This window comes from Python bivittatus, unplaced genomic scaffold, assembly GCF_059951505.1.
Source record: "Python bivittatus isolate LINGU-HERP-01145 unplaced genomic scaffold, Pbiv_v1 ctg000610_np1212, whole genome shotgun sequence".
NCBI lineage: Eukaryota > Metazoa > Chordata > Lepidosauria > Squamata > Pythonidae > Python > Python bivittatus.
The window spans coordinates 8,561,694-8,583,005 of NW_028277088.1; the positions used below are offsets into that span (position 1 = coordinate 8,561,694).

The window sequence follows — 21,312 nt, forward strand, 5'->3', positions numbered from 1 at the left end:
TGAATGAATTCACAGAGTGCAAACCAGACCACTGTGGATTGATCAACAAACCACAGTTCTAAAAAATCCTGTCATAGTACCATGTGAGAACTCAAAATAAAGAGAATGAGAATATATTCTTAAGTATGTTCTTAAGTATGTTCTGTATTTTATATAGTTGTAGGTCAAAGACAATCATCAATGATGCCTTTTACATTAGAAGAACTGGTCATATTATCACGTTGTCTTCGCGATGCTTGTTTAGGAATTATTAAATTGGCATATCCAGAAACCAAGCCAGAAGTTCGTGAAGAATATATTGCAGCATTTAGAAGTATTGGAGTCACCACAAATACAGAAATGCAGCAGTGCATCCAAACAGAACAGAAACGGTGGATTCAGCTCTTTAAGGTATACAGGGTCGATTCATTCAGAATGAATCAAAAGAATTTCCTTTTTCATTTACATGGAGAAACAGGTGATGGCAAATCTAGAATGGTCAAACATTTAAAGTTTTACATTATGTCTTTAATTCTGATTCTAACACAACCTTCTCCAACCTGAGTGCTTTCTAGGTGCCTTCAACTCTCAAAATTCTCAGCAGCACCTTTGCTGGCTGGGAAATTCTGAGTGTTGAAAGATGTTGTGGTAAAATGTGTGTGTTTAGCCATTACAAAGATCTTATTTTACAATGTGTGTGTTTTTTTGAACAAGTGGATTTCTTAAGCTTACATTGTCAAAAGAGAATTAATATAAAAATGTATATTACTTTAAGCTCTGATTTAGCAGCTGATATTTGAAATGTGTTCAATATGTTGCAGATTTTAAGATACATTCTGGTCCTTGCAGAATGGATTCCAATGCATTTATTGTCACATTTATGCATAAGGCATATTTAGATCTGAATATACTATTCTCAGGCTAAAACTTCAGAGATGGATACCTTACAAAAATTACCGCAGACCCTTTGTTTTAAAGGGAAATGTACATGTGCTTAAGATGACTTCAGGTGAGGTTATATTGGTGGTGCTTCATCCAAGCTGGCTAATACTCAGTGAGCTTCTTCATTTATAGTTCAGATCTCTAGATAGTTCATTGAGTATTTGTGTCACTTGATCCTTCGGGATCTCCTGTAGCCCCTATCTCATACACTAGTGAATTTGGTCTGTTATGTCATGGAAGCCATTTGAGCATTTTTGAATTTCTAAAATTTAGGAAGCTGCTAGGCAGAATCAACAAGCTGGGCTGCATACTAGAAGATGACTTGTATTTTGCCCATCTATAAAGGAATATAGAGAAGAACATAGGGAAGGAATGGATAAACCATTAAGGGAGGAAGAATGGCAGCTGAGTAAGCATGAGAAAGAAACTCAAAATAACCCCAAGTTGATTCTGTTTGGTATAAGATGGGGCAGAGAGAAATTCTGCTAAGCTTTCAGTATTCTGTAATTATAGTTTACAACAATAAAGTAGGATTTCTGGAATCTCTTTGGTGCTGTTTCCTGACTGGCCTACTTTGAAGAGATGGTATCACCATTTTCTGAAGATTGTTCATGGCAGCTAAGATTGTTCAAGAGTGTTTTTGTATTAAACCTTTCTATAATAATCACTAGGTTTTTACGTAGTTTAGTTTTTTTCCAGCCTCCCAGTGAGCCACACTAAGCCAGTGGGGTAGAAATTCAGGATATAACTGTTTCACAAGAAAGTGCTTGACTTGCCATGAAATGTCTGCAGCAAACACTCACAGTCAGCTAAAATTACTCATTAAAGGAGTGGAAGCAGAAGAAATGCATTTTCCAAATTAAATGCTAGATTTACAGTCCGTTTAATACCAGCGACCTCTCGCACACTAATGTTCAGTTCGAGTCATCAGCTGTCCCTTTAGGTCTTTTATCACTGCTTTTGTCAAGCTATCTATTTAATTGAAAGAAGTTAATTGAATGAAAATGATCAACTAAGCTTGTATTAATATTGCTAATGGAACTTTCTTCTTGGCCATGTTTGGAGAAAGATGTCAAGCTAGACTTTAGGAAAGGCTCATTAATGCTTGCACTTAACCTGATGGGCTAATTAAGGAGTGCTTATTCATTCTACAAGTCTACAATAGCCTCTATCCCACCCATTTTGTCCGATTTTTACAAGACATTTCACTTATGAGCATGAACGTTATGGACATTAGCAGCAATGAGAGTAACTGATAATGTTTTGATTGTGTTGAATGCTGTACAAATGCAGAGCAAGATACTATGGGGATATAATAAAAGATTGCAATTTTAATTGCATATCCATTGATTATCTAATTTACAATCTGTGAATATGGACCCAGTATACTTACATGTTAGGGGAATGCGCAGTGCTTTGGTGCTATACCATTTTTCCCCAAGCTGGTGTCCTCCACAGATACTGGCCCATGATGGCTGGGAATTTTGGGAACTTAAATCTAACATTTTGCTGAACACAGTTTGGGTTATGTGTTGTGCTCAGTCAGTTTACTATGCTGAAATCCACAAGATGAGTTATATTTACTTAAATAAATAAATATTACCAGTAAGTACAAACAATGTTTGTGTGAAATGGTGAATGGTACACAACAAAAAGCCAGTTGTAGAGTCAGTAAATATAAAAAGATTTATCAAGCGTATGTTATGTATGTATGAGTATGTGTGTGTGTATGCATGAACAATTTTTGTAGTATGTGCATATGTAACACAGAAGTACTGGTAAGAATGAAGCACACAAACATTAATGTTTGCATTGTGACAAAAAAATGCTCACCTTTCTACAATATTAATGTGACTCACAACAGAAATAGTGATCTTTAAGAAGGTCAGAAATCCCCTGTTTGTAGGGGTAAGTAGACAAAATGAAAAGGGAATGCACGATGCTCAGTGAGGTCATTTCACAATGATCTATTTTTTTCCCCTGTTCGAAATGTTTATAGAAACGTAGTTCCCACACAAAAAAGTGAAAGACAGTCTAAATCTCTACTTAATTACTTTTCAATTCTTCTCAAATTATTTACCCTCAAATGCTTGAAAAAGTTTCATGTCCAGTATCATCTCATGATTATTTATGGGACTAATGCAATCAAAATGTTGGCTAACTTTTATTGAAGTTTACAAAAGGTTAGATATTTATAGTTTGTTTTTTTTAACCTAGGTTCAGAAGAAGGCATGTTAAACTTTGTGGAAAGGAAGCCTGCAGAATTATCAGTTGATTGATCATTATTTCTGTTTTTAAGAATATTTCAGAATAAAATGTAGTTAAAAGCCACCCCCAAAATGAACTGTTCTTGAAGCCATTCATGTTAATAGAAATCTTTATACAATGTTACATTTTAATAATGGGTTGATTATTTTAAGCTTCTATTTCATTTTTGTTCACAAACAGCTATTTTTTAAAATAATCATTAGTTCTAAACTCTGCTGGTACTTATTTTAATGCTTTAAAACAGTTGATTTTTTTTTTCACAATATTTGTCCAGTGGGTGGATTGTTGAGGGAGATACTACATGATTTTGGCTAAAGGCTGTGAAGATGCAGAGGAGGATTTGTTGTCCATAATGGCTAGGGATCAGGGATGTTGAAATCCAAGAGATCTGGTGAGAATCTGGCTGAGGAATACTGAGCTCCAGCCCGATTTTCCAACTGTTGGATCTCTCAGGAGAAAACGTGTTACAGTATGACAGTCTTGTATTTATACACGCACCCAAACTTAATATGTATATATTATATATAAATAGATACATATACAAATATTGTTTGTTTATAGTTGATTGTAGTTTTCTGTCTTGCTGCATGAAATTACTTCATAATGACTGTTTTTAACTATCTAGGTAATCACTAATTTAGTGAAAATGCTGAAATCTAGAGACACAAGAAGGAATTTCTGCCCACCAAATCACTGGCTATCAGAACAAGAAAACATTAAAGCAGATAAGGTAATATAGAGGTTATTTCGTAATTTTTAAAAACATTGAATAGAGTGTTTTTCATATTGAATTTACATATTTAAGCTGCTTTCATATCTAAATCTAGGAGTTTATCATAATAAATATGTATACCAATAATTTACTTTTAAGATTTCAGGATGAGATATTTAACCATGATACTTAATGTGCTACTAGGTTACACAGCTTTATGTGCCATCAGCCAGACATGTATGGAGAGTGAGAAGAATGGGAAGAATAGGACCCTTACAGTCAACTTTGGATGGTAAGATAACATTTGGAAACTCTTATCTTTGCTTTGGAAACTGAAGGTATTCATAATGTATTTCCCTCTTTGGGTCTACAATTTGTTTTTGTTTTTTATCATTACACTCTTGAGTAATTATATTTTTAAGGACTGTTGATAGCCCTATGCATTTATCCATATCGGTTTGGGGAAAACAGTTCCACATCTTCTGCAAAGTACCTTCTGTTATTTTGATTCGTTTATAAACTGGACATGCACAAGGCCATTTTAGATCCCAAGATAAATTGTACTTTCTTAAGTAGTAAGCATTTGTTTTCCTTTTTGACTAACTACAATTGTATGAACTCTGAATTGCAGTTAGCTGAAACAAACTAGTTTCCTAACCCATAGTTTAGTTGGTTTGAAATAAAATATCCTTAAGACCAGCAGTGTGTTGTGTTAATAAAAATGGAAATAAATATTTTTAGTCTCCTGCTTGCAGACATACTTGGGAGCAGAAGGAAGAATTATCAGCCTAAATTCCATTTTGGCTTGTTCCCATCATGATAATTGGATGGCTAAAACAATATTACATTTGTGAAATTTTTGTTTGGGTATTTGATAATACTATATATGACATGGCATATCACAGAACTGAACATAGTCTTCTAAAATTGGACATCTCCCTGAGCTGCTTCCAAATGTTCTTTTGTTGCTCATGTTTCATCCCCTTTTGCCTAGGAAATGGTTCTTGCATATTTCTGTCAAGGTCATCTTTCTTACTTTCCGTAGGTGATAGCAGGGATGAAAATGTAGTTGAAAAGAGCCCTATACCATAACTTCTGTTGAAAGCAAACTATCTTAATCAATCTTTGACCTAGGTTTCTCACTGAAGATGTACATGAGGAGCAGAGTTCTGTTGTGTAAAATCCATCCATGCAGTGCCTGTTAGTGGTATGCAAATTCAATTTTAAAGTTGAATTTTGAGTTTGAACCCTTTGAATTTGAACTGGCTCAAAGAAGGAACACATTTGATTCTTATGTGTACCAGAGTCCATTCTGCAATTCTTCCCTAGACTCTAACGGAAAGAATTCTTTCTTTTGAATATCATGTGAAAATACTTGAGATATTTGTCCATTTCATTATATCTGTAGATACTGTCCTAGATCAAAAATGAAGTTTCTGAGCTTGAGACCTACACCAGGCTTTGCATGGCATATCAAGTGCCACATACCCAAAATGGTCCGGATTAGGGCCCTTTTTGTAGAGATTCAGGATCTGCAAACTTAAGTCCCCCATGTTGTCCTCTAAACTTCCCAACTCCCAAAAATGCAAAGACCATACTTTTGGCCTCCCCAGTTGTACAAGGTCTCTGGGAGCTCCAGAACAGGTGCTGGATGACAGCATGTGGCTCCCAGACTACAGTTTTGCACTCCTGTTTTAAATAAATAAATCACAGAAGAATTGCAACAGCTTAGATCATTACAGGGAGGTTACTATTAGAAGTCATTTCAAGAAGAATGAAATGGTTTGTCTTTGAAACTATCTTCTTACCTGTTTAGAAGATAACTACTCAACATCAGATTTTGCTTGCACATTGCCTGCGTTTCTATTTCTTATTTATGTAATGGTATCTCTCAATACCATTACATAAATAAGAGATCACTCTCACTTTAAAAATGACCCTTGCATGATCTCTGCAAGAGATCACTCTCTCTTTAAAAATGACCCATGAAAGTGCTCAGAATGACAAAGGATGCAGTTACAATGATTGTGTGAAGACAGGTGCAGAACAGTGTGCTTATTATTTGTTTAATTCCACTTGACTCCTTATGAGCTAAACACAATTAGTGTGAAAGAGTCACTGACTTGCATATGACCATGTTATTTGTGTTTTTTCATTTACTTAAATGGCAAGCTCTTGTGTTCTAAATGTCTTATGTATTGATGACTCAATCCCATATTTCTCTTTAAAGAAATAACTGTTGATGGGGCAGTGTAGATAAAATTGACTAATTGGCCAGAATAATTGAACTGCTGAAGTTAGATAGTGGTTTACCTTTGCTGTACATGCAGTTTTTTTAAAAAAAATGCTTTTAACCCTTAGGTTAATCAATTACCTATATCGACTAATTAAAAATGTTTGCTGAAAATTTTAAAAAACACTCAGAAATTTCAAGTGCTTACCAATATTGATATTTACTGAAGTTTTCACTCTGCTATATTCATTTTGCAATGAACATGTTTTCCTGAATTGATCTAATTAAAATTAATTTGAAGGTTAGAAGTGTGGCATTTCTTATCTCAAATTTTTTCTGCAAAAAAACAGTCTACTATTCTGCAGTACTGTCCTGCAAGCTGTTTCCAAAGACTTGATGTGCTGAAAAGTATATCTTCTCTTAGTATCAAATGACACATGGCTCTTCCAAGGATGTTTATCATTCCCTCACATAGTACTTGAATATCTTACTTCTTTGAGAGATAGCATCCAGATTTTTAAAATCATCCTCCTTTTTGTTTTGAGAAATTTCATTGTCAGCTATACTTGTGGTCTCACACACGTTTTTGTGTTGTTCCTAAGCTTTCCCTCATTTTCCTTCCCCAGTTTCCTGGTCTTCATTTTGCATCATTCCCAGTGTCTCCCGACTTTGGGGCAACTTATTGGATAGAGTAGGAAGGATACAACAGGAAGACAAGTGTGCCTTCTTTGTTGCAGCACCTGCCCTTTGGAATAGTGTCCCCCCAGAGACCCATTTGGCTCCTACCCAGAAGGCCCTGGGATAGGGAGGCTGCTGAACGTCAGCCCTTTGAGGTAGACTAGGTCAGGAAACAGTTGCCACAAGAAATACTAGAATTCTACTTTATTGATACAGGCTACGCTATCAGAATCTTGGAAGCCTGACAGCATTTTCCCTTCCTTCCCTCTTATATCAAGAAAGTCAAGGTGGGCCAATCTTTAGCTTCTTCCCCATGCTTTCTTGCTTTTCTATGCTGAGCTCATATTTTACTAACGGTCATCACATATTTTCTCCAAGGTCATCTCTCTGCTCTTCTACATTTTCTACCATGTATGGTTTCCTTCTGAACACATACGATTTGTGTTCTTATTTTATAATTCATGTTTTAAATGCTGTAAGCTGCCCAGAACCACGTGGAGTTGGGCAGTCTCTGAATGATATAAATACATAAATAATAACAGTAAAATAAATGAGAAGCTAAATATCTATATGAGCTGAAGCTCTCCAAACAGACTCCTGAAACCTGGTGGTTGGTTGAACAGAGATCCTTGGCTCTCTGTGTAGGGCTAAGCAGCCTTCAAGTTTCTCTCCAATTTTTTTTAGCTATATAAAGAATCCTAATCTTTAGGCTGCACTAGTATGATCTTAACGGGGTCTGTAATTCAAACCATATGGAGAGCTCCAGGTTGCTTATTGCTGGTCTACCTCGTACTGGCCTCACCAGCTGAGGAGGAATGGAAAAGAGCATATTGTACTGCACAGTAAAGCTGAGTTTATGGTCGCTTTGATTTTTTTATTTAAAAGTGGGATTGGATCCAGCACCTCTTTCTGTGTCGGAGGAGCGACAGCTTGCAATATTGACAGAGCTGCCTTTTGTGGTTCCTTTTGAAGAAAGAGTAAAGGTACTTCATCTTTTTAAACCTTGTATTTTTAACAAAAAGTATACTATTGACAAAGGTGTGCATAACATTTCAAATTGGAAATGTTTTGTGCTGTTTTGAATTTGAAAAGGACTGTTCTCATTTCTGCTCCGGTGCTATTCTGAAACTACTGACTGAACTTGAAATTATTTTTACAAAGTCAGACCAGCCCCTTTCAAATTCAGAACAACAGTTTCAAATTCTAAACGTTTCAAATTTTTTGCACACCTCTAAGTCTTGAGCTGTGTTCTCTATGGAAGAAAACATATGCTTTTTGCCCAGAGGAGATTGATGGCAAAACTTTTAGTAATGTCTAAATTTTACAAGCTCGGTATCTCAGTTCCATGGTTGGAGATTAGAATGTTTTTGTATCTCACTCCAAGTATTAAAGGCAGACTGAATTACATTAATGTAATTTTTGTATTTTTCAACATCACAGTCACTTTTAAGTTTTATTGCCAGTTCTTGGTCAGATTAAAAAAACTTTTCAAGCTGCAGTTCCCATGTCTAATTGCAGGTGGAATTGTTTTTCATTTCTCTGATGTGATGAGTGATCTTTCTTGATCAAAGGCTACTTGTGTAAGAATTAGGATTCTTATACAAATATACATCACACCCATTCATATGCTGTCCTGCATGCAATTGAGCAGAAGCCGTAAGAGCACTTATCTTTTACTGACAAGGCAGGAAAGCTTCGTAAAAAGTCAGTGGTGCTGCAATAGTGGCAGATGAGAATGGAGTTAGCAAGTGGGAAGGGGAATCAGGAGAAGTTGATAAAAATCAGCAAATAGAAGGGAGGAGGGGATCTTGGCCAACCACAGCCATGAAAAGATTTGGAGAGCTCCATCTGCAAATCTTCTAAATTTGTTGTCCTTCATTGGGCTTCTGGAATAATTTGTACAGGGTTTTTTTTTTTTTTTTGGATCCAGGCCACACCTATAAATTGTTTATAATTTTGCAGTTCAGTTTTTTGAAGACGCTATAGAGTGATTATCATTTAAAGCAGGTTTTCCCTCATCATTTCATTTAAAAATTAACAACATAAACAACTTCTGTTGACGCTATAGCTTTCAGCTAATTAGCAAACTGAATTCCAAGAATTGTGCTGCTGTCAACATGTGCTAATACTATCAGGGAAATGGAAGATAGTTTCATGGGAGAAATAAATCACTGTTTCCGAAAAGGACATTGATAAATGTAAGGGGAAATGTGTTGCTTAGTTCATGTGGAACAATTAGAAGTGGCAAGAGAATAGTCTTGTAACTTTAAGCTTCCTCTCATATGCTATGGTAGCTTCTTAATAAAAGCTATAGTATTTTAAGGTATGTAAGGCAGTAGTTTTCAAAAAAAAAAAAAAAACTTACCATCACAAATTCTCTAATATCTTACAACTGTGTAATATATTTTGAATGAAATTGAAATGCTATAGAATTGTGTCATATTGAAAATCCATACTTAAGTGTAATTACTTTCCCCTTCCCCCTTCATGACTTACTCCATACAAGATCTTTCAAAGACTGATCTATGCTGACAAACAGGAAGTACAAGGAGAAGGTCCATTTCTGGATGGAATTAATGTCACCATCAGAAGAAATTATATTTATGAAGATGCGTATGACAAACTTTCCCCTGAAAATGGTACAGTGTTCATAAATTAATGCTAGAATATGTTCATAATGATTAAATGATTTATCCTGGAACCTTAAAAACAAGAGCTGATTGTTCTATTCATGAATAGAAATCTTATACTTAGTTTGGGGGACAGTTTAATTAAAAAATCATATGAAGACTAATTTATATCTTATAAAGTGCTGTACAACTTTACCTGCAATTAAAAATTTCATGGGTTTAAGATTTTTTTTTTAAAAAAAATGGTAGACAGTGATGGAACTATTTTGTGTCAGCACTTTTAAAGCTTTTGTTTTAAATGATTAAAAATCATGTTGTGTGTTAATCTCTCTTGAGTTTGTTATATGTGAATGGACAGAATATTTATTTATTAGAATTACATCCCACCTTTTCATAGAGGAGAGCAAGGCAGCATACATAATGCTCAATCCTCATATTTTTCCTCACAACAACAATCCTGTGATATGGGTTGGGCCAAGAGAGTGATGGACCTGAAATGATCTAGAAGTTTCTATGGCTGAGGGTGGACTAGGATCTGGATTTCCCAGCTTTGACTCTAGGGCCTTTTCTGCTATACTGTACCTCACTGGCTCTCTAATTTCATTAGTCATATCATTTTTAACTATCTGATTTGTATGATGTCATTTATCTCATAGATAGATAGATAAGGTTATCAATAAAGTAATCCAAAAATTTGTGGAAACCCTAGAAAAGTCAGTCATGAAATTGAAAGCTGAATGTATTCATCCTATTTTAAAGCATGGAATGCATTAAAATACAAATTGATTTATATCTGTATAAGAAATCAGAAATGATTGATGTGATCCTATGATCTTGAGTAAAAGAGCAAATTTAGACTAAATGGTTCAGGCTACTTTTAAGACACAGTTAGAAATTATTTCTTCCCAAGGACAGATCTCTCATCATTCTTATTAGCCAGCTTTTTAAAGAGGATGGTATTTATTAAGAAGAAATTCTTGTATGAATGTTACAGTAATTTCAGCAGGTGAACTATTTTCCCTTTTGAACCAAAATATTCTATGAAATGTGGGTGTAAATTCTGAGCTAATCTGAATGGGGTACCCAGAATCTCCAGGAAGGATTTCTAATATTTAACAGATTTGACTTTGGAACAATCTACTGGTGGACAGATGAACTATTCTGATAGATTGGAAAAAATTCTAGATAAGAATATTTGCTTAATATTCAAGGTAAAAGGGAAATAATTCTATAGCAAAATGTGTGTTATTTTCCCTGTGTCAAGACATTTGGATAGATAGAAATGTACAAATATTTTAAAAGGTCAGAGTAATTAAAACACGCGAATGCTTGAACAAAAATAAAGGCCTGAATATAAAACTTATAAAGGTAGAAGGATGATACACGTAAGTCAGGACCCCTGTGAACAGCCCCTTGAGTGATAGCTGCTTAGTCATCCGCCTTGATGTACCCTCTGCGTGTGAATGCTTAATTTAAAGCAAGGATATAGAAACCTGGTGTCCTCCAGGTATTTAGAGTACAACTTCTATCAGTCCCAGCCAACAGAGGAGTGGTCAGGATTCTTGGAGTTGCAGCCCAATCAATTTGGGGAGCAGCAGATTGCTGTTCTAGAGAGGAACGATGAGCCCTGCAGAAAAGCCTACACTATATAGCTTCAAATCCATATTTTAGGAATGAATATTTAATTTTTCTCAGTTGTGAATTGTTTGATTTAAACTAGGAACTCAAGTGGGGTGGAACAATAGCAATATGCAGTTTACTGTATTGCTGAGAGGATGGTATTGGCAGGTTTAGAGACATTTAAATGCTATTTGATGCTCCTTGCACACCAAACTTTGTGTGGATTTGGATGTGTTTATAATGAATATATCCATAGATTCTTCTACAACCTTTCTTTTCTTTCTCCAGAACCTGATTTGAAAAAAAGGATTCGTGTTCATTTACTCAATGCCCATGGTCTAGATGAAGCTGGTATTGACGGGGGTGGAATATTCCGAGAATTTTTGAATGAACTACTTAAATCAGGATTTAACCCTAACCAGGGTTTTTTTAAGACCACTAATGAAGGACTGCTTTACCCAAATCCTGCTGCACAAATGCTTGTTGGAGGTTCTTATGCAAGGCACTATTATTTCCTTGGGCGGATGCTTGGAAAGGTAAATAAATGTATAAATATATAAACTGCTTGAAAGCTACAAAGCACACACAAGGGTCAGGTCAAGATTTAATAGAATAATCTGGGTAACAGAAGCAGGTTTGTATATATTTAACCTTTCGTTTCACAAGATGTACATTGATTTATTATTTATCTACTGTACTTTATCCCTCTGAAAATTATTGTCTCTCAAACTGATTGACATCAATTGCAATAAACACAAGGGAAATGAAAAGGAGACAGGAAATCACTTCTTTAAGGCCTGAATAAAGTAGTGAGTTATATGCAAGCATTTATATCCATTGGTCTGATCTTCCCCTGGTAGTCATGCTTTTTAATAGCACTTGGAATGCTGTAAGTGTTAGTATCCAAGAAAAAAAAAATGATGATAAAGAGGTCATGAAAATGCTGAAAACGGAAAAGCTACAGATGTAGATGGTGTAACTGGAGAAATGTTAAAATATGGATGTTGTTTGCAGATGGAGCGACTGCAACCTGTTTAGCATGTGTGAAGACTGCATCTGTGCCTAACAATGTGGTGTGGTGATTAAGGCATCAGGCTAGAAACCCGGTGTCTGTGAGTTCTAGCCCCACCTTAGGGACAAAGCCAGCTGGGTGATCTTGGGCTAGTCCCTCTCTCTCAGCCCTAGGAAGCAGGCAGTGGCAAGCCACTTCCAAAATCTTGCCGAGAAAACTGCAGGCCTAGTCCATGCAGTCGCCAGGAGTCCAAAACTGACTTGAAGGCACACACGTGTGCAAAAGGCTATGAACAAGGAACAAAGCAGAGAACACCATCAGAAAAGAAACCCCAGTCACTGCACTACAGCTTACCAAAATCATGTATTTTCTGCTCTTTTTTAATATTATCTGAGATAAAAATGTGCAATTACAAAAATCTATACTTTTATCAGTGAAATTCTGATTAAAAAGTAGCTGTCTACCATTTTGTTGTAAGTACAACAGGAATGCTAAAATACACAGAACTCTGAGGAGCACTGGAAGCAGAATTCTATTAATAAAACAATTGTTCTCTGCTCCCTTACAGTTCTAGCTACTCTGTTTATTAATTAATTACATTTGTTAACCTCCAAATGAGCAGTGTACACTTTAAAACTTTGTAGACATTGTAGGAGTAGAGCCATGTTAGTCTATGGTGGCAAAATATCAGAAGGTATTTTGTATAGTGCTTAATCCAACAACTAAGTTTTATTTGTTTTTATATTCTGTATTTTGTGCTTTTATTTGTTTTATTATAAGACGCCTCGAATCACGTAAAAGTGAGATGGGCGGCTATATAAATCAAATAAATTTTATTAAAAGGCATAGCTTTTGTGAGCTGTAATAATTCATTTCATCAGAGGAATAGAGTGGCTAGACTGATGGAGTATTTAAACTGGGGTGGGGTGAGGGAAAGTGGGGAAAAAAGGTTGGTTATGCAGATGCAGGCTAGAAGTACAGGGAGTCCCCAGGTTACGAATGCCTGGTTTACAGACGATCAGTAGTTAAGAACGGAGCCTACTGTAGCAGAGTTTGAGTTAAATACATAATGGTTTGAGTTCATTACACAATCCTACTTATGCTATTCCAGTTTACATACACATTTGACTTAAGGACAGACCTTGGGAACAGAACTCGTCTTAAACTGGGGACTACCTGTACCTTATCAATTAACAATTGTAATGTGCTAAAAACCCGCTGTGTTTGTTCCAGCTGGGTAACTTAAGACCCATTCAGGTGCGTATACTCTCACCTCTATAATTGATGGGGAAGGGTGAAGAACAGTTGTCCCCTCCTGCTTCAAAAATAGTTCCATACTTTGTAAGAACGTGTATGCAGAGGCAAGGACGTTTGCCTGGATGTTATCTTTTTAAACATAGAAAAGAAAAGAAACAGTGTCTGATTGAGATAAACTGAATCACATCTCTAAACTTTGGCATGAAAAGAACTTCTGATCACTTAGACAGTAGAAAAGTATTGCAGTGTGTACTCTGTGTTTATGTGGGGACAGAATGGTGGCGTTATTTAATAATTAGCTATATCCAGGTGCAGAAACATCCATTAAGTGGCATTCAGCAGGAAGATAAGGCACGGTCTTACTGTTCAATCCATACCTTACTCTTCAGTCCCTGCCCAAATTGTGATTTTAGCTGAATACTTACTCATCCATTTATAAAAATGGTTCCATTGCATCCATTTGCAAACTATTTTTAAGAGGATGCAGTATGTTAATAAAAGTCCTTGTGTGAATAACTGGCTCACATTATAAAAGAAGCCACCTAGGTTCAAGCAGTTTCTCACTTGTATAAACCAAAAGAACTGTGTTTATATGTTAGTGTTATTGGAAAAGAAATACATTAAAATCCAGTAATTTACATATGTTTTATGTTTAGATAGTCATTCGGGGGGGATCGTCAAGTATGTTTTAAGCAGTCATGGTTAGATTAATAAAGTTAGTGTTAACATTTTTATTCAGGATTGATTTTTTTGCATGTTCTTCCTATATTTTGGAGTAGTTGCATTTAATCTTGACTGCATACTGCGCGTATGTGGCCGATTTGGGTGTGTGTAAGCATTAGGACTCCTACAGCTTTTAAGAACTCCCTAATAGGCAAAAACAAGCCTCTTGCTCCAGTATTAATATTTCACAATGGAAGTAAAACATTTGATGATTTTTTAACACAACTGTCAAGTACCAGATGTCATTCCAGAACAATAGAGAACCCTATGGGCAGTAGAAATTGTAATAAATTTTGAGCAGATAAGCCTTTTGAGCTCAGTTTGGGCTTTCAGTTGTAAATACTGTGCTGACTTTTTCTCACCTAAACTAGGTATCAAATAAACCTTTTTAAAGTTTCAGAGCTCCTAAAATTAAAAAAAAAAATCTTACAGTAACTGCATCTCATTTCACTTGTTTGCTAAAAATACCTGCTTTAATCACACAAAGCAGTATTTGTGTAATGCACATAAATCACTTCTGACTGTTAAGAACTGGCTAATATTCAGAAGTGTGAAAACTCAACAATATGCAACACATGTTAATTAACTCTAATTGAATTTTTTTTTTAAATACAACTAATACTTTTCTGGATGGTAGATTCTTTCACATAACCAATTATCTTTTCATTACAGATGACTAAACTTAGTATCAGCATTTGTAAGTATGTAAGTAAGCACTAAAAGACTGCTAAAAGTGTGGTATTTTAACACTAAATCTTTGAGAGTGAAAAGATTCTATTGATTGATTGTGATATTTATTGGGTCATAATGTATTTAAATTTTCTTTAATGCATATGTTAGTGATTGTTTACTGTGATAAAGTGCAGAAAGGTCTCTGCGAGCAATTCTGCATGGAAAGAATTACCTCATGTCAATGGTCACTTCTCAATTAAAAGTTCCATTAGCAGATGATTCCAGCTTCTGGTTTGTGTACTGATTGCATTTTATAGCTCCTAAATCAGGCTGCCTAGACAGGGAATAAATAAACAGTTAAAGTATGTGGTAATGGCATCCTGATCTTTTTTCTTTTTTCTTTTTGACTTTGGAAACACCTAGGTCCATTTAAGCCAATTAAGTTCAGAATGTTTACTGAAATAAATAAATTGTGGCGTTTGAACTCTTACTGAAAATGAGTACTTTGCTGATTTGAAGATATTGATTCAGCTTGATACCTGTCTTCACTACTTAGATTAATGTTAGTAACCTTCACACTGCTTTTTAAAAAATATTTCACAGAGGTGTATGTTTGTGCTGGTAACGTCCTTTCAAGAACTTCTCTAGTTCTGCATGGGTAACAGAATTCTTCTGCACAGGTTAATTCCAGAATACTACTGCAATATCACTATAGAGTTATTATCAATACACCTGGTAGTACTACTCTCAGCTACCATCACACAGAGTTGTCCAAAGTTCTAAAATAATACCTGTGGGCACTTGCACCTCCTGGATGTGCACTCGGGAGGAATATGACTTGCTGGAGTGTCATATGTTAGCCTTCTCCAACCTGGCCCTCCTCAGATGTATTGGACAATGGCTTTCATCATCCCTTGCTTGGCTGGAGACAATAGGTTGACCATATGTGAGATGGCCACAGTAGTTATTAGTGGAGTTTTTTGATTGTTGTGGAACCATCTTACCATTAGTGTTGAATATTTTTCAGCGTAATGCAAACAGAATTGGAGAAAAAAGAGGGGCATAAAACAATACATTTTTGTACCTCATCTTTTTGGAACGCGAGTACTTTGTTGCGAAATGTGTGTACTTTAATATTTGTTATCCAGTATGGATATTTTTAAAAACAGAATAAGGAAGATCAGTTTTGTTAAACTGGACATTATCCAGGACAACTCTACTTTTGCTGTAATTAGAAAGCTTTTCTCAACATATCTGATATAACTGTACTATGTTCTTGACATTCTTCTCTTGAAATTTGGCAGCTGAAGAGCCCCTATGTAAAGGACTGATTATCACTTTGCTTCATCTTCTGTGACCTTTGGGGGTGTGATGTAATATTCTTTCTGTTCTTTTTTTTTTTTTTGCTGGTTGTATCAAAAAGTGTCTTCAGCATTCTCTTATGACAATGTTGCTTTTCATATTTTCAGCCCCCCCCCCCTTTTTATAATCAGTTCAATCATGTCCGATTCTCGGAGACTACCTGGACAAGTCCCTGCAGTTTTCTTGGCAAGGTTTTTCAGAAGTGGTTTGCCCTTGCCTCCTTCCTAGGGCTGAGAGAGAGGGACTGGCCCCAGGTCACCCAGCTGGCTTTGTGCCTAAGGCAGGACTAGAACTCATGGTCTCCCAGTTTCTAGCCTGTTGCCTTAACCACTATACCAAAATGGCTCTAAACTAGTATGAAGGAATTAGGAAGTGTATTGTCGAAGGCTTTCACGGCTGGCATATGATGGCTGGTGTGGGTCTTCCAGGCTGTGTGGCCGTGTTCTTGAAGTTTTGTTTCCTAACGTTTCACCAGCACCTGTGACTGGCATCTTCAGAGTGCAGGAGCACAGACAGGGGCAGTTCTCTCTGTGCCCAGGGTGATGTGACCTTTTTGTGGGTATTTATAGAGATCTGAGGGGGGGGGAAGGGGAGGATTTGGGGTGTGTGGGTGGGGTTGGGTTACTGAGTGGCTGCTTGTTTTGGTGTCAGCATCTGTGTGTATCTTCCTGGGGATTAGGCAGGGTTTTTTTCTTCTATTGAATTGTTAACGAGGGGCTGCTGGGGGTGATTAGCAAGTTCATTGTGTGAACTGTTCACATGTCCTGGTGGTTGAGCTGAGTTCGTTGACCTTTTGCAGGCTGTATTTTTCAGGATTGGTAGCCAGGTTTTGTTGATTTTTAGACTCTCCTCTTTTTTATTGAAACTATGCTGGTGTTTGTGAATCTCAATGGCTTCCTGGTATAGCCTGGTATAGTGGCTGTTGGTGTTGTCCAGTATCTCTGTGTTTTCAAATAGGATTTTGTGTCCAGTGTGCTTGAGAGCATGTTCAGCTACTGCAGATTTTTCTGGTTGCTGTAGTCTGCAGTGTCTTTCGTGTTCTTTTATCCTGGTATGGATGCTGCGTTTTGTGGTCCCGATGTATACTTGCCCGCAACTGCATGGTATGTGGTATACTCCGGCGGCGGTGAGGGGATCCCTTTTGTCTTTTGCTGATTTTAGCACTTCTTGTACTTTTCTGGTGGGTCTGAAGATTGTTTGGAAATTGTGTTTTTCCATCAGTTTTCCCATGCGGTCTGTGACCCCTTTGATATAGGGCAGAAATACTTTGTTGGTGGGTGGCTGTTTTTCTTCTTCAGTCGCATGTTGCTTTCTTGGTTTGATGGCTCTTTTTATTTCATTCTTGGAGTAGCCATTCGCTTGTAGGACCCAATTAAGGTGGTTAAGTTCAGAGTTTAGGAATTGGGTTTCGCAGATCCAATTGGCACGATCCATGAGGGTTTTGATAATGCCTCTTTTCTGACGTGGGTGGTGGTTGGAGTTTTTGTGTAGGTACCGGTCTGTGTGGGTGGGTTTTCTGTAGACTTTGTGTCCTAATTTGAGGTCTGGTTTGCGTATGACCAACGTGTCTAGAAATGGAAGTTGGCCGTCCACTTCTTTTTCCATGGTGAATTGTATATTGGGGTGGACGCTGTTTAGGTGGTTCAGGAACTTCTCTACGTCTTCTTCATCCTGACTCCAAATTGCGAAGGTGTCATCCACAAATTAGGAATTAGGAAGTTTTGATCTGCATTATATAGGATTTAGATTTGAATACAAAACTGAGTGGCTACCTCAGTGAAAAAGTTGTCTCACAATCAACTCCTTGGGCTTGGGCTCTCCATCTTCATCAACTCCTTCCAAAAATGCTCTACCACTTAATCAGGCATTAAAAATGTGTCTGCTGGATCAAGAGGAAGCATTTTGAAGCCGGATTGCAGTGAGCAAAGAGAACCACAGCCTTCTGGGAGGGGAGTAATAATTTTTCCTAGTAGTGAGCCTCCACCCCAAATGCCTTGATTGGATTGTATGGGTGCATTTTAAAATTCCAAATAGAGGGGAAAACATAGAGGGGACAACTCTCTTCGATCAGCTGTAGATTGTAGATGAGAGCTTTTTGAGAACTAAAAAGAAACGGTGCCTCAAATCTATAACTTTCCAATGATTTTCCTGAAGTATGCTCCATAAATCCATTATACAAGCAGTCCCTGGCATATTCCAGATACACTGAGAATAGGAATACTATGTGATTCCTTTCTGTGCATTCTGAATTTAATGCTCAGAGAAATTGCATCAAAAAAGTGAATTCATGAATTGTACCCCTTGGGTGGGCAGAAGCTCATAAATGTAGAGTTTCCTTTCAAGTATTTTTAATTGGAAAAGGGTGTGTTTTCAAGATGCGCCTGATTTGGGCAACAAAACTCCAGAAAACTGGGCATTTGTGCTGTGTGTGTGACCTACCATACCTCGCCATCAGAAAAGTACAGAGCTTAAGTATGATTAACTTAACAAAGAATGATTGTACATTTGAGAGATGCATGTTACAAAACTTAGCTTTTACACTAATTGGAATATTAACTATCCATCTTACTGTGTTTTTTTAATGTTCTGTTTGCTTTTTATATATATACTGGGGGAACTTGGCTACGGAAATCAGTATTTAATTAAATGATAGTCCAGATTGCACATTCAAGGTGGCCTAAAAATGCTTTATATAGTTTTTAGATTAAGTTATAAATGTTTGCTATGGAGTTACCTGAAGATTGATAGAGATGCATTTGAAAAGCATTATTTTTTTTTATTGATTCTTAATGTAGTAAATTACTAAAGTTATTTGGCAGCAAACAGAAATGGCCTGTGATGTTGTTCACATTTATTCTCCTGATAGTACCACAATTTGCATTAATTGCATTGCTAGTGCACTCACTTATATTAAAAGGCTTCTACTATAATTAATCCTTTTTATTTCAAATCATTTTGGCACAATTTCCAGCAATAAACACTCATAAAAGGCAGACACTTGAGAAATAACATGCAGGTTGCTTCAATATACCTATTGCTATTTTCTTTTGACGTGAAGTTATTGATAGGCTTCTAGGAGCCAGTGTTGCATATGGGCTACGAATTAAGGCTCGTATGAAAAATGGTAAGTGGATTATTTTGCATAAAAAATAGACAGTTCTTGAATCTGTGTAATTAACCTGTGTTTAAAAAATACCTTGATTTATGCCTACATTTGTATTTCAGTTGCATACATTATGGAAATTTAATTTATAATCCATTTAGCTGATGTGATCATAGTGTTTAGGACCATCATTTATTAGTGCTAGTATATTAAATGCTTTAAAGCTACTTTTCCCAACCTGATACTCTGCAGAGGTATTACAATTGCAACTCCCAGAAATTTCCAGAACATCTGGAGGGCATCCAGTTGGGGAATGCTACTTTAAAGACTTCATTCTGAGGTGGACATTTAAAAAAAAAAGACAGGCACAAAAAGAATTGTATTAAGGCAGATATATTTGGTGAGTCATAACTGGCATTCTGTATTAAATGCAGTGTGTGTGTGTGTGGTTCTTTTACTGATTTAAAACTTCAAACCATGACTCCAAATTTAAATTAAGCTACACAAATGAAGAGGATGAGATGGTTCGATAGCATCACTGAAGCAATGAGCATGAAACTGAGCAAACTCAGGGAGGCAGTGAAGGACAGGAAGGCCTGGCGCAATATGGTTCATGGGGTCACGAAGAGTTGGATACGACTTAACGACTAAACAACAACAACACAAATGAAGGTTTCAGCTCTCATGCCTTTACTAAAACTCCTTCAGTTGCGCTCGTGGAATACCTCCTTGGCTTTGCTCTCGTTGTTCGTACTTTCCTGGTGTTGGTAGATCTAAACTTTCCCACTGCAGACTAGGTACCAAGGTATATTTGATAAGGCACCCTTAGGTGCTCTTTGCTGCTATTTCGGGTTTTGTAATAAGGCTCAGCTCCTTCTTGGCCTTCCATGCAGAAATTTTGAAGAGTGGGATTTAGAAATAACAGGACATAGCTTTTCTGTTCTAATATATATTTGTAACACAGAGAATTAAAAGCAAAGCCACAGTGCCATTCAGTCTGTTCAGCATTACTTTGAAAGCTACCATTATCTATACATCTTAGCAAACAGATAAAATCAGTGCTTTTCTCCTGCATTTCTAGGTAATATCTCTGATAAATACAGTGGCATGTATTTATTTTACTACTGTTAGTCATGGGAAAGGGCAACAATACAGAGCAGAAAAGATTAGCAAAATCCACCTGATTCCAGATGTATAATGTGTACCCTTATATAGTGAGTATTGCCTGTTGGGGTATAGTAAACTGAAAACCTGGAGGATATATAAAAAGAAGGAAATTTTTAACACAGTTGGATTTGGAAATGTCTCTGCTGTGAAATGGCTTAATAAAACAAACAGAAATGTTCCCCCAACAATCTGTTTTGAAACCATAAATAAATGCATTAAAATTTCTTACATGTATGGTGTGTATGTATGTGTATATACATATCTATGTCTGTATGTGTGTAGTATGTATATGTATATAGTCTTTTTATGTAGTATTACTTTTTAGGTAATTTAATATGGATGTTTATTTTTACTGTTTTTACTGTTTGATTTTAATTGTGAACTGCCCAGAAACACCCTCTGGGGGGGATGGGCGGCATATAAATTTAATAAGTAAATAAATAAAATAAATAGTATGTAATATGCAAGAAAATTATTCTTCTTGAGTTCATTTGCGCACACACACAAACTGATGTTATACTTAAATCAGGTTCAATGATTGTTATAAACAATATTGTATATGTGATGACAGAAATTGTAGTCCATATAATAGAAATATTTATAGATGGAGATAGGATCATATGTAGAATCTAAACTCAGAAAAATCAAAAGTCCTAAATGTATGAGAGGAAAAAATTTACAAAATTTTAAATCAGGTGGATTTTGCCAGGCTTAGGCTTTTCTGTTCTTTTGCCTCTTTCCATGACTGACAGTAGCAAAATAAATTGTGAAGAACAAAAAGGGCTTGCAAATTTTAATAATTTACATAATGCAAAATTCAACTCCTTTTCATGTAGGATTGCTGCATATAAAAGAGGACTAAAATGAACACATTGTTACTGTAAATAGACTTGAGAGTCAAGATTCAATTTTAGATTTGGGGGGGGGGTCTAAGGTCTTTAAATTTCTTGCAGA

At 36.3% G+C, this 21,312-nt stretch overlaps 1 protein-coding gene across 1 annotated transcript in view; it reads left to right on the top strand.

Annotated features, from left to right (window-relative positions):
* The window catches only part of UBE3C (ubiquitin protein ligase E3C), a 56,446-nt gene that overhangs the window by 22,432 nt on the left and 12,702 nt on the right, over positions 1–21,312 (top strand). The window contains exons 13-18 of the mRNA XM_088150103.1: positions 158–390; positions 3,815–3,919; positions 4,106–4,193; positions 7,698–7,795; positions 9,319–9,451; positions 11,351–11,598. Coding sequence (XP_088006229.1) covers positions 158–390; positions 3,815–3,919; positions 4,106–4,193; positions 7,698–7,795; positions 9,319–9,451; positions 11,351–11,598 — 905 coding nt within the window. The remainder of the gene's footprint in view (positions 1–157; positions 391–3,814; positions 3,920–4,105; positions 4,194–7,697; positions 7,796–9,318; positions 9,452–11,350; positions 11,599–21,312) is intronic.